Source organism: Phaethon aethereus (assembly GCF_964289735.1).
Source record: "Phaethon aethereus genome assembly, chromosome: Z".
Taxonomy (NCBI): domain Eukaryota; kingdom Metazoa; phylum Chordata; class Aves; order Phaethontiformes; family Phaethontidae; genus Phaethon; species Phaethon aethereus.
Genome location: NC_138577.1, coordinates 54444067 through 54457849, shown reverse-complemented (window position 1 = coordinate 54457849; position 13783 = coordinate 54444067). Strand labels below are relative to the sequence as shown.

The window sequence follows — 13783 nt, the reverse complement described above, 5'->3', positions numbered from 1 at the left end:
CAGAATGCCTCTGCAGGGAGGCATCCCCGAGTTTACATCATATTTTCCCTATATCCTCAGCTCTTGTATTAGAGGAGTGAAGTGCAGAAAGTTGTTAGTCACGCTTGTATGCTGAATTAGCATTTCAACTGTGAAGGATGAAATAACGGACTAGATGGACCAGTTGTCTGCCTTCAGTTTATTGCATTCAGTGTAACTCACTTGTTACTATAACTGTGATGAGAGCGTCAGCCTATAACTGCTCTGCCTCAGTTATGAAAAATGCTCTGCAAATTCAGGCATTTTTGGCATGGTTAGCTATACTATTTATGAGGATATTTTGTGGGCTCAACAGTTACTTTTCCCTGCCCCCTCCCCCTCTCTTCCGTCGAACAGCTGAATAATCTAACATACCCCAACATAGTTTGGAAAATCCTGCGATAAACTAAAAATACTGCTTAAACTTCTTGTTCAATTACATACTTCAACCAGAGAAACTTTTTTTTCCTCCTATTATAGGACCAAAGGCCTGATTAATAAAGTAATTTCAATACTGAGGACTGGACAAAAAGTAAAGAAAAAAATAAAGAGGACAAGTTACCTTCACAATTCATCATTGGGCCTGGCTCAAATCCTTCATGACAGTTACACTCAAAACTGCCGATCACATTAGTGCACGTACCATTTCCACATGGGTTGCCAATTGAACATTCATCAGTATCTGTACATAACAAATAATGCAAACTGAAGAGAACTGGGACAGATTTCAAACTGTGTTTCAAATTCAAGTGTTACAATTCTTATAATTTATGAAATATGGACACACCGATGCAATGTACTCCAGTGTAATCTAAGTTGTATCCCATGGGGCACTCACAGCGGAATGATCCATCAGTATTGATGCAGTGACCATTTGAGCAAATCCCTGGGCTTTCAAGGCATTCATTGACATCTAAAAAGCAGGAAGATATTAGCAACCACTTAGCTGATGCATTTCTGGATCAAGACTTAAAAAAAGCATTTTAAAAAAAACTAAGAGCCCTATTCTGTTTGTTTCTAGCCATGCAATTTCAAAGGTAATCTTTTAACTATCATTTCATAATGGTCTACATTTATTAAAGGTCAGCCTTTTGTCACCTGGGGCTGTGGGGAGTAAGCCATCACATACTATAACATTTATATTTAAGTATAAATAACTTTTTTTTTAATTATCAGGAATATCTACCTTCACGTGTATCATCAATTCCAGGAATAGTTCCATGACCATATGGACACAGGTCCTGAAAAGCAACTGTAGAGATGCGTTTTTAAAAAAAAAAAAAAGAGTGAGTGAGAGAGAGAACCACAACAAATGGTTAGAGCCATCCAGAAATCTTCTATATCACACTTTTTCAAAACTGTCAGCTGTTTAAACCACAGTCATTAACGCGCTCTTGCCAGATGCAAAAGTAACACTGTCTCTAGGTCAGGGAAGCAGCGCTAGAACTCACTGAGCTTCCATGTGTGCATGCTTGTTGCCTTCCCCTCTCTGTACTTGGTGAAAACTGAGAACTGAAAACTGTCCATTACTTCAGGGATTCCTGGCACTGTCCTGTTTTCCTTTCTTGCCGAAAGCAGACTAGATCTACAGATGGAGGCTACTAGTTCATTTCTCTAAGAGCAAAACCAACAACTCAATATTTCTCTTTTTATGTGGTTTCTTCTATATAATTTTGTTCCTTTTGTGACCTGAAAATAGTTCTAGAAAAGGCCATTAAGAGAGAAAGCCAAAAAGATCTCTCCTTCTAATGATCAAAAAGGTACAACACAAATGTGCCCTTCCTTTTCTTCCACCTAAAAAAGGTTTATTTTAAATCTTGATGTGTACCTTCTTCTTCCTTTGGACAGAGCTCACAAGGATTACCCCATCCTTCTCCTGGCATTTTACTGCAGCAACACTTTGCCTTCGTGGTGTTGAAAGCCTTTGGCACTGAGCATTTCCCATTCTCAAAGTTAGTGAAGCAGAAGCTCTGGCGAGTATCTAAAAAAGAAAATATATACAGTTACATGGACCTAGTGCCTTCTGCCTTGTTAGATGATGACTGCCTAGCCCTGAAAGGAATAATGTTAGGCCTGTATTTTTCATACTATTTTGAAAGCACCTTCCAACCCTCATAAGGTCATAGTTTGTAAGGAACTTCAGAAGTCCTTTTTTAGTCATTCTATAGAGTATCTGTTATCTGTTAGAATAAATTATGGCATTCCTTAATCATTAACTTACCAAAACATCTTCGTCCATTATCAGAAAGCACAAAACCTGTAGGACAGATGCACTGGAAACCTCCTGGAGTGTTTGTACAAGAGCCAAAGAGACAGATGTTGGGATCCTCGCTACACTCATTAATATCTGTAAATTACAGGAGAAAAGGTTCACCGTAACCTCATTGGCTGTGAATTACTTGGTTAAGAAAGACTGTTTATTTCTTTATTTAACTTCAGCAGGAGGTGCTCCTCCAATAAAGCACCCAAGAGATAAAGCAGTCTAAAGGTTCCATGAAGTCTTTCAAATTAGAGTGTTTCATTGGTATGCACTTTCCTCTCCAAATACCATTCTCTGTTATTTGTCATATTTATAATATAAACACAAAATGAATGCTTTCAGATTGAAACAGGAGAAGGTAGCGCCATTTTTCCTAATAGTTGTTGGACTCTCTACTATACTGAATCTTAGAAGACTGACATGTATTCAGCAGATAAGTAAACAATAGAAATATAGTCTTTATCACTAGAAAAGTGGAGTGATGAAAGAAGTCAGGTAGGAATAGATTCTGTGATGTTACTTCTGAAAAATATTATCTTGAGTCCCATTTTCAGAAGTTACACTAGTAACTTCTGCCTAACACGGCATAGCACATGAACAAACCACTGTAGCATAACTTGGCATATGACCAAACTCTGCAGTAGCTTGTCATGGACAGGCTCTTGCTATGTGAAGCATTTTAAGTCAGCTTATTTCAGTGAAAAAAAGGTAAATAATTGCCCAGTTAGTGTGCAATACACAAAGCTCAGCAATTCATCTGTATTAATGGGATGGAAAAACTGCTCTCCTGAAATACTGATTATTACTGTAATGAATGGGTTGGGTCTAGTGGAAGAAACTCTTTTTGTGGCCACGATGAACAGGTGACTAGCCACACTGTGGAAGTAAATGAGTCCTCTCCCCTTCATTCCCCTAAAATGAAAGGAAATAAGTAAACGGGGAGGTAAACCCCAAGAATTTTTCTGTGTCTCCCATCTGTTTTCGTTTCTTCTGCATATAATCACCCTGAGCACAAAATGTAATCTAGCCATTGCCAAGCTTCACATTACAGACAGAAGTAATGAATTCTTATAAAGCTGTTTGCATATAAGATCAATAGAAAGTAATAGGGAATGTATGTTGCAAGAGCTGTCATAATATTAAAGTACTAGTACAATCACATGTGATTATCTAGGCATTTTCTAGGAACTTTAGCTGCAAATTTTCTGGACACATGGCAGAATGAAGAAAAAGAATGCAATTAAATCCCTTTTTCTCAGTTCCGGCAAAAATCTGTTTGGCAGTCACTAGTGCTATCAAAAACATCAAGAGAGTCTGTCAGGATACTAAAGTGGCCATAAACAGTGATATTCCTGGAAAACCAGAAGCTTTCATTTTAAATTCATGATTTTACAACTGTAGGTGATTTGAATTAATCTGAAACATAATTGCTAATATGGAAACAGCAGCTGCCAAAAGAAACCATGAAGTTGGCAGGCAAACTGCGTATGGTGGCATGATATACAAAAGGGTGTGAGAACTCTGGGGCTTAGAAAATATGTACTATTCAAGACAAAAATTCAAAAAGGTGCCGGTGATCCAGTTCCTGCACCCACACAGATTAGGTGGCTATAGGCCAAATCTTTATGTCCTCGCCAGTGTTTTCTTTAGTTGTACATGGACAAGCTGCTCATTTATTATTGGGAGTTACTTGGATGAATGTGTGTCTGGGGTTTCACATCAGCTAACTTCAGTCATTTCAGCCACAAACCAGGTTTCTTAACATAGTCGTGGTGGAGAAACAGGTGTTTACTCTGTCCTCTGACCATGCAGAAGCCTAAGGCTTCTAGGTTTGCTACTTAGAAATAGTTGTGTGCACCTTCCTTGCTAGTGCCTCACATAGTTAATTTAAATGTCCAATAAATTCACAGTCATCCTGTGCTTAGTCTGCTCGAAAAGGGAGTTGTAGCTTTGATTTATTTTTCATTCTCTGTCACACCAAATCTTAATTCACTATGTGACATTCAGCTCCTGAATGATACTCAAGTCTTTAAATGAGACTTATATGAACAAACAAGAAAATGCACACTGGTGAAAAGTCTGCTGTACCCTCTTCCTCCTTCTGTGAATCTCAGCACTTGTTATACAAAACACCAAATCAGAAAACAGTTGTTAGAAAAAAACAATTTAAGCAATTGTTCCTATAAGCTCCATAATTTTATTAAGAATTTTAAAATCCATAAGTTTAGTTCATGCATTGATTGCCAATAATTACGTTTCTGTAAACAAAAACCCAGTATATAGGTTGGTTTGTTTTATGAATGTTAAAAAAAAAAAAAGTGAATGAAAGATAAAATACCTTTTTTTGGAAAGTATTTTTGATTGCATTGATGAAGAAGTTAATGTACAATACAGTAAAAAATATCTTGCCTTCTGTTTTTAAAACCTCTTCCTGAAGACTTTTCCTACTTATTCCCTGTCACCATGATTTGAAGTCGGGCAACATTCACAAACACTAGAGTGTACAACTACTTTCCACCAAATTAGAACCAGGTACTTTTTCTAATTTTTACATTGTTCAGAAGCACCAGTTACGACTTGCCTTACCAATACAACTTTCACTTTTTACTTCATATCCTGGTGGACAGATGCATCTGAATGAGCCTTCCAAATTTTGACAGGTTCCAGGAGAGCATGAACCAGGTAGTGCCACACACTCATTAGTATCTTTGAAGAGAGATGGAATCAAGAAAGGTTTAGAATCATGTAATTCTTGTGGTAACAAAATAGACTTATTCATGAAAAAGGCTGCAGCTTTCTTTTCTAATTTTCTTTTTTTAAGGTATTTAAAATGCTTGAAGATCAACAACTATTCCAAAACCCAGTTACTTCTACTGTGTGTTGTTTACAGTCACTGTCTGGTTTTTTTTGAATATACTTAGATACTCAGACTGTGGTGCTTCTGTCTAGGTGGGAGCTAATAGTTCAGTTATTTCAGATCATCAGTACTTCAACTTCTTCATATGGTATCATACATACCAATGCAATTCTTGCCATCTAGAGTAAGTTCATATCCTTCATTACATAAACATTTGAAGGAACCGATTTCATTGAAGCACCGTCCATTTCTGCACACCTGACCAAAGAAGGAACCGCACTCATCGATATCTGTAAAAACCCCAAAATAAAACCCCAGAAGCGAGAAGTGAGTCCCACCATAGTATATACAGTATGCTATAAAGACACTCAGGTTGCCATATATATTTTTTTGGAAAAGGCAAATCTTGCAGCAAAAAGGAAACAGCGGACAGCTAGTGGAAAGTAACTCTCACTCAAGTGCATTAAGGTATAAGTTCTATTTAAACAACACTTTTTTTTTTTTATAGGGTATTATAATTTTCAAACTTGCAGCACTACCTCAGCTACTGCATCTGGGGACATTCAATTACTACCAAGTGACTGTATGATACTAACTCCAGACACAGAAAAGAATATGTTTCATGGCCTCTTCTGGATTTTTTCTGGATTTATATGTGCTTGTGTTTCCTCCTAAAACCTGCCCTATCATTTTCAAATTTTGGAATATGTCATTTGCTTTCTGCAGGATGATTTTCTCCTTCATAACAGTTCTGAAAATGAGGTTTGAAAAGGCTTATTAGTTTGTAGAGTTGCTTTAATAATGCAGACTTAAAGGAGCACTGCGTAAGGAAAAATACAGATGAGAAAGTGTCAGAATAAATTAAAAGGAGATCAGATAAGCATCATGGTGTAAGAACAACTTACACTTTGCTGTTTTACAGTACTTGAATTTGAATGATAAAGAATAACATTAGTTTTGCTAAGAGTTTTTATTCTTCTTCAGAAGCATTAAGTACCAGCTCCTGAAAAAGATGTACTTTCTGCTTCAGCCAGAACAGCTATGTCTGTATTACTAGTTTATTCCATAGTGCATTTCTTCTGTATTACAGTTTTACAAGCAGAAATACCTCCAAAGTATTATATTGGGATGGGCTAAATTGCCTTTTAATGACTGGGACAGTTTGGAAGAAAGCCCTGAGGCTCTCCAAGCTGTCAAGAGGAGTGCTAACAAAACGCCAAGTCTCTGAGTCAGCTTGGGCTCCTTGGCCTCCTTGAAGGCACAGCTTGGAGCAGAGGTGCTGGATGCTCCTGGTAGTAGACTGGTAGCTATACTGCCAAGGGAAAGAAGCTTCTTGGCAAATCGTGCCATTCTTTGGCAGCAGACTCTTCTTACTTGAGCAAGTTTTTAATTTTCTCTTTCCTTGACAAGGAGAGGATTTAAAATATTTATTTAAGATGTTTTAGTTCTCTCCTGAACAAGAAAGGAACCAGCAGACTTTGTTCTGCCTTCCTTCTGTAGCAGGAAGGAATTTAAAGCCTTCCTTTCTTTTGGCTTATGCTCTGTACAAGGGAGAGGATCTCCAGAGACAGATGAGCCTGTTCTTCAGCCCAGGAAGATTTTAGTTGCTTCATCACAAGTATCCAGGAATTTAAATTGTCCAAAACAATCAGAAATTCTGATGTCCAATGCTTTAGGGAATAGGAAATAGCAATGCCTGTATAAACGCTGTATAAGCAGAGTTCATCTTAGGAGAGCAGATTTGGTAGACTAGTTGTACTGTCTTTCTTACTGCTCGTCTGCTTCCTCTTTCACACTGTGTGCAAGTGTCAAGTAGTATGGTGAAATAAAGAAATGATTTTAAATTCATGAGGCAACACTGGTGGTGTGATATAATATATGCTTATTGTGAGTAGTCCCTGTGGACTGTGCCAGTAGTCAAGGACGTGTGCTGTTATTACTCGGGAAGTCTAAGGGAGGTGAAGGCTGCATTAAAATGTCAATGAACTGTAAAGTTGCTCCAATGGTCCAGAGATTTAGGGTTTACAGTTATCTCAAGCTGGCCAGTAAGAAGTACTTTTAATTAGTTTTAAAAATGATATTAATAATTAACCGCTAGGGCTGGTAACAGTATCAGTTACTGCACTCAATTAACCTTCTTAGCACCCTGACCTGTGTTCTGTTTGAGTTTTAACTATGTACTATCCTCCCTGGCATACCATGCCAGCAGCAATGAAAATAAAGTTCAGATTACATGACCTACCCATACAATCATTATTATGAGTTAATTCAAATCCTGGATAACACAGACAGTTATATGATCCAACGGTGTTTTTACAAGTTCCATTTCCACATGGATGGCGTTCACATTCATCAACATCTGCAAAGGGAAACAAAACTGTATGTGGGAACTGATTTTCCCAGGTATGTGTTCATGTGTTATCTGTGCACAGTGACAATATTCTAAACCTCAGTCTCTCATGTGTCACATTTTCTGTTTATACTACTGATTTTTACAGCTTCTAGGTACACATAGGAAAATGTTACATCATGCATTTTTTATATGTATTTTAAAAGATACTGTCGCATGCAAAGATAAAAGTGCATGTGGAGCATCTCAAAGCATTGTCTTTTTGTTTTCCATACTAACATTTCCTTAATGTCTTAATGTACACTAGTTATCAAAACTTAGTACAAAGGATTGAGCGTCACAGCTCTGTAACTATTTTATGTACATATTTGTACTCTTAAGCCCATGAAAACCTGTTGAAAACGGTCTATAAAGGAGTTTTGTGTCATTGTTCACAAATCAATTTTCACATGTAAATACATTATGTCAATACTACATTCAGAATTATAAAGAGTGCTTACAAACTCTTGGAAATATCAATTTTTAAACGGTACTAAAATTCAATGTTTCCTGCTGTTTCAGTAATTTCTGGTTTCATGGGGATCTGGAAGGTATTTAGATCTTGTTCTCCTAGTTCTTGTGAACTTTCTGAAACATTTTATTTATTTACAGAAGGTGAACATTTTGTCATATGTATCATTTCCATAACCTGTCATTGCCTAGATTTGTATTTCATATTACAAAATTTTTAGAATTACTTAAGTTACTGTTTTGACTAACCACACTCTCAAAATCTTGCACTGTTAACACAAGTCACTTTCCCAAATATCCTCCTCAGATGTTTTAACAAACGTGATTTAGTTCAAATATAAGAAGATTCAAAGTGTATATGAATATGTAATAAAATATGAATAGGTTTTAAATGCCTGTTTGAAGTTGAAATTGGAATACACCTATGGTAGAGAAGACACTGAACTTTTCTATAGCTTAGCACTGGCATTTAGATGATGATTATTTAAAAAAACAAAATAATTTTTGGCTGTTTTTCTCAAAGAGAACCGCATTCACATACGTATTACCTTGTCTGTTTAAAACCCCGTGGAACTGATTACAAAAACACAAGAAGAACAAGAAAATCACTCTTATTTTCCAATCTTCTTATTTCTTCTATCATCTCATCATTTTAATATAAAATGAGTATAGATTTAAGTTACATTAAATGTGGGATTCTGTTTTTAAATGAAACATGAACTCAATAAATTCCTAAATAATTGAAGAATCTGTCTTTTTTTAATCTCCAAACTCTATCACTCTGTGATATCTCCTATAAACCTCTCTGTCAAATAAGCCACTAGGATGTATTTTTGTACAAATGGGGTTAATATATGCTTCAGTAACATGGAACTATCTCTGAGAATACTGTGATTTTTTTTCCTCAAATATATCCACTCTAAGGACAACTTCACATACTTTATTCACAAAAATCTGAAAATGTATGAATCAGTCTTTTAATGTCACTATAATCTCCTCAAAATTTTAGACTCATCTCCTCCCCCTTTTAAAAACCAACCAACAAACCAACCAAAAACAAAAGCATTTTTTTTTTCCATACCCATGCACATAGTCTGGTCTTGGGATGCTTTAAAACCATTGTGACATATGCACTGGTAACTTCCTTGCATGTCTACACATAAACCATGACTGCAAACATTAGGAATTTCCAGACATTCGTTGCGATCTATAACAAAAATATAAAACAGATGGTACACATTACTGACTTTTATTATTCCTTCATTTTACACAAACATGTTTTTACAATCTGTTATTGTTATTAAAACCAGACTCAAAATTATCCATAACTAAACCTGAATCATAACAAAACTTCATTTTGTAAGAACGTCTTGCCTATACACCTCAAGGTCAAAACTACTGTTAGGATTTGGTTGATAGATCAAGATAGTTCTTTAAAAATTTTACCCTGTCGTTCCTTCCCTTCTACAGTGAAACAGGGCCATAAGGTAAAAACCGTTACATAAATCAGCAGAATACGCAAGAAAATAAATTAATACTTTTACCCTTTGAGAGAATCATGCACATACCATTGATTAGGTACAAACAGATGAGAAAAGTCAACTGATTTCTTACCAACACAGGCACCATTGGGTGAAAGTTTAAAACCAGCAGCACATTCACAGCGGTAACTACCAGGACTGTTGATACAGTCTGCATTTCTCTGACAGAGATTTTCTCCATTGCTGCATTCGTCAATATCTGAAATACCAAGAGTCATGGTTCAGACATCAGAAACCACGACATAGTTACTTCTGCTCAGAACTTAGACTCTATTGTCCATCTTGTCCAAGACTAATCTTTTGACCTCAACAAAACATTAATATTCTGACCTTCAATCTCCTGTGCAGTAAATACAAATGAAAAGCAAAATCAATACAATTTCACAAAACTCTAGGACTATAGGACACACAAAATTTCACTATTAGCTTCTATGAGTATGTCTACCTATAAAACTGCAGAACAGACACAAGTCACAAAAAAATCAAAGCAACTTTTCTTTGAGAAGTTTTAAGAACATATATATTCCCTTCCTAAAATAAAATAAAAATAAATAAAAGCATTTAATTTATATCCTACTTAGGAGTCAGTGAATTGCTTGACATAAAACTTTAGAAATTTTATCAAGTGCATGTGCATATATATTAAAGACAAACACATCACAAACTGATTTATAGATTTGAGCCCTACAAGAAAGCTCACAGTCTGTCTCTTAGAGTTTGAAAAACATGTGAATTACATGGTCCCCTTCTCTAGGATAAGCATGCTTCTGGGGGCTAAGTAGAAAACAACGTCATTTCAAATCACCTTCACAGACCAAGAGCAGGTCATTGTAGCTGAATCCGGTGGGGCATTCACAGCGGAAGCTGCCAATCTGATTGATGCAAACACCATTTGCACAGATTCCTGGGATTTCCTTACATTCATCAATGTCTGAAAGTGAGATGAGCCAGTCAAAGTACAGTAGTTCATGGCTTTACATGCTGCTTGGATTCTCAGTTTCACTGTGCTTAAAACTGAGTTGAGAAGTCCCTTTTGATCTACAGAAATTGTATATAGGATATAAACCTAAACATACGCTCATTATGAGAGAAAATGAACTATGTAAAGTTCAGGAAGTGATCAAAACTGTAATACTAAATATGATACAAGATGCAGTCCTGTTACAAATATGCAGCTAAGTCCCACAACATTTTTGAAGCCCAAACTTTTTAGCTTACCGATTAAAACTCAAAACCATGAACTAGGATGGAGGGAGAGCAAAAGACCATAACAAAATGTAGAAACAAGAAAAAATAAATCAGAAATATTTTAAACCACAAATTGCTCTCATAATTTATGTCACCATTGTAACTCCACAATGGAATGAGAATTTTATTATATTAATTGTTTATTTTGGTACCACTATGCAGCTGCAACAGCCTTATGCAAAACAATTTTTAGTTAAAGTAAGTTTTGTGAAACTTACCAACAGCTTTTCCAGTATGAATGTCAAAAGTAAAGCCAGGAATATTCCCGCATATGTTCTTGAATTCAGCTACAGCAAAACAGAGAACAATGCATTTTTAGTGAATATTTATAAATCTCCCAAGAATTACTTGAAGTCTTTTCAGTTTTTCAAGGGCAGATACAAATCAAATCTACTCAGAAGAGCCATAGCCTCCTGTTGCAATTGTACTGAAAATTCAGATTGCCAACAATGAATGCAAATTGAAACACTAATTCGTACTTTTTTTCTCAAATCTTTGCAGACTTTTGCACATGAGTCAATGTCTGGTTTGAGAAAGCAGCGCTTCAGTTTTTGTTTTAAACAGAACTCCTTAACTTGCTTTTAAGGTTTATTCCTGCCTTCTAGCCATCTGAAGAGAGAACACCAGAGAAAGAGAAAGGAGACCCTTCTGTTTTCCTGTGAGTAATTATCTTAATATAGAGCAATGATAGTTTATTTCTCTACTGGCTGTGATTGAGTTATCTTGATTGTCTACATTTTAATGGCAGCTCTTCAGTAGCTTATAATTTTGTAAAGGTTAACCACTGGGGTTAAAACTTGAACAGTTCTTGTCTCCGATACACCAAACATTCTTAGGTATTAAGAATGTAATTATGTAATTATTTCAGCTAATGTAGTTGATCATTGCTCAGAATGAGATTTGGCAAAATATTTTTCTCAACATTTCAACATTCTTTGTTATTTCCTGTATAAGCCAAGTAGGACCCAGTATACCTGAACTTCAGCATTTTCTTCTTTCTTCTGTCTTATTGTTTCATGACTGCATAATGCCTACCGAGGTTATTCTTGCAGTACAGGATGCCGGGCCATAGAGGTCCCTGTCACAGTGTTTTACCATCCAGTAATTTTCTGCTCTTTTCTATTAACATGTGTAAGATTTGAAGGTTAGAAAACAGTTCTTTTCTGCAAGGAGCTTTATGGTTTTACTGCTGTCAGTAAACCTCTGAAACACACATGCTAGATAAAAAGAGGACCTTGTCTTCACTATCCTATCTTCATGGGAAATGATAACCTACTCCTGTGATAACGTGTAACACATCAGGTCTGGGAGGATGAAGAAGAGGCTCTGAAGGTTGCAGGCCTTCTTTCATTCTGTGCATGTTCCATGCATTCTATTTAATAGAGTTTTTCTGTATTTTTTTCAGTTTGTACTGTGTAGAAAAAGAGCATCTAATTAGGTAAGGACAGTATGATAATGCAGATATACACAGTGTCAAATTATCCACACACAAACACACCACAGATTTATTTTCTGGAAGTTTGACTTTACATCAATGACTTGAAAAATAAAGCCCATATACTTATCACCATATTATTTTTTAGGACAAAAAGATCTATCACATAACAGGGAAAAAACTCTCTAAGGACAAGCACTCCTGAAATACTCAAACCATGAAAGAGTTCTGTAAATACTTGGTTACTGCTTAGCAATGAAGCAGCATCTTTGGGTGAAAAAACAAACAAGAATGGTAATTTCTGATTAAAGTCTGTATCGTAATGGTTATGGTGTGTATAATGTGTAAAACCAAGCAATACAGTCTTTACTTCCTAAAGTCTTCAGTGATTGATTGTTAAGCATAAATATATGAAAGGGAAGAAAGCTCTGTTCACAAAGGAAAAAAAAATGCAAATGCATTGGCATGTGAAGTTCGTTTAGAGGAACAATATAATTCTCATCAGAGCAGAATAATGCTCTTAATGAGCTACTGGGCTCAGTCTAGCAAACTGGTTAAGGTCAGTGTATCATAACCCCTGTCTGTGATGTGTAGCCCCTGATGTGTAGTTGTCTGTCAGAACAACTGATTATACCATGTAAGTGCAGCGATTCAACCATTTACACTTGGAATTTGTGTTTGATCCCTCACGCAACCTCTTTTCATGGTGAAAAAGGTTCAACCATTTCTCCAAATACAGTAAAGGCATTTAGAAGAGCTAACAAGGCAATATTGAAACATTTCAGGAAATATTTTAACCTCATAACTGCTGGCAGGCTAAGTGGAGTTGTCTTAACAAATCTTCAAAAGCTGCAGAAGTTTTTGAGAACTTCAGTCTTACCAATTTAAAAGGAGAATTCTTTCTTCCATCCAAGAATATTAATTGCATGAATCCCTGCTAGTAGTGTGCTGTATTTTTCTCATCATGTTGTCATGATGATGACAATTTTATGGCACTGAGATAAATGACTATGGGAAAGAATTTTATGAGCTCTCTGTGATAGCAAACATGTATTTCCTCTCTCAAGCTTATTTCCATCTCCCACTTCTGACTGCTAGGAACATTCCTTCGTTCTCCTTCCTCCTACTTAAGAAAGAAAAGGAAGAGGTGTTTTTTTTCATTTTCAGTCCCATTTTCCTCCTTTTTACTGCTTGTGAGGGACAGTCTTTCCTAAATTATCTGATGTTTCCCTTATGTCACCAGGATAAACTTGGAATGAAAGTAATACATTCTTTACACTAACATCACAAATGATGCCGCACCAGAAGTATGGGTTTAGTGGCAGTAAACTTGCGGCAAAGTCAATTAAACAATAAAATGTGTTTATACTAAACAAACACCTAAGTTTTTTAGTTTTATCTAGGCACTTCTGCTCTTTTTTACAAATGTAAGTATTTTTTCATGAAGGCCAGGTGCTACTGTCAGGTTTCCAAATTGGTGATTTGCCCACCAATCATTTTTCTGAGTTCAGCTTTCAAGGGTGTTTTGTTCCAGGCAAGGAACTCCATAAAGAATAACTGAAGA

The 13783-nt window shown here is 36.1% G+C and overlaps 1 protein-coding gene across 1 annotated transcript in view; it reads right to left on the bottom strand.

Moving 5' to 3' along the window:
• Positions 1 to 13783, bottom strand: part of FBN2 (fibrillin 2) — a gene marked incomplete at both ends in the record, with an annotated part of 177172 nt that overhangs the window by 16936 nt on the left and 146453 nt on the right. The window contains 12 exons of the mRNA XM_082013613.1: positions 581 to 700; positions 806 to 931; positions 1205 to 1270; positions 1847 to 1999; positions 2240 to 2365; positions 4865 to 4984; positions 5297 to 5425; positions 7378 to 7494; positions 9077 to 9202; positions 9610 to 9735; positions 10342 to 10467; positions 11003 to 11071. Coding sequence (XP_081869739.1) covers positions 581 to 700; positions 806 to 931; positions 1205 to 1270; positions 1847 to 1999; positions 2240 to 2365; positions 4865 to 4984; positions 5297 to 5425; positions 7378 to 7494; positions 9077 to 9202; positions 9610 to 9735; positions 10342 to 10467; positions 11003 to 11071 — 1404 coding nt within the window. The remainder of the gene's footprint in view (positions 1 to 580; positions 701 to 805; positions 932 to 1204; positions 1271 to 1846; positions 2000 to 2239; positions 2366 to 4864; positions 4985 to 5296; positions 5426 to 7377; positions 7495 to 9076; positions 9203 to 9609; positions 9736 to 10341; positions 10468 to 11002; positions 11072 to 13783) is intronic.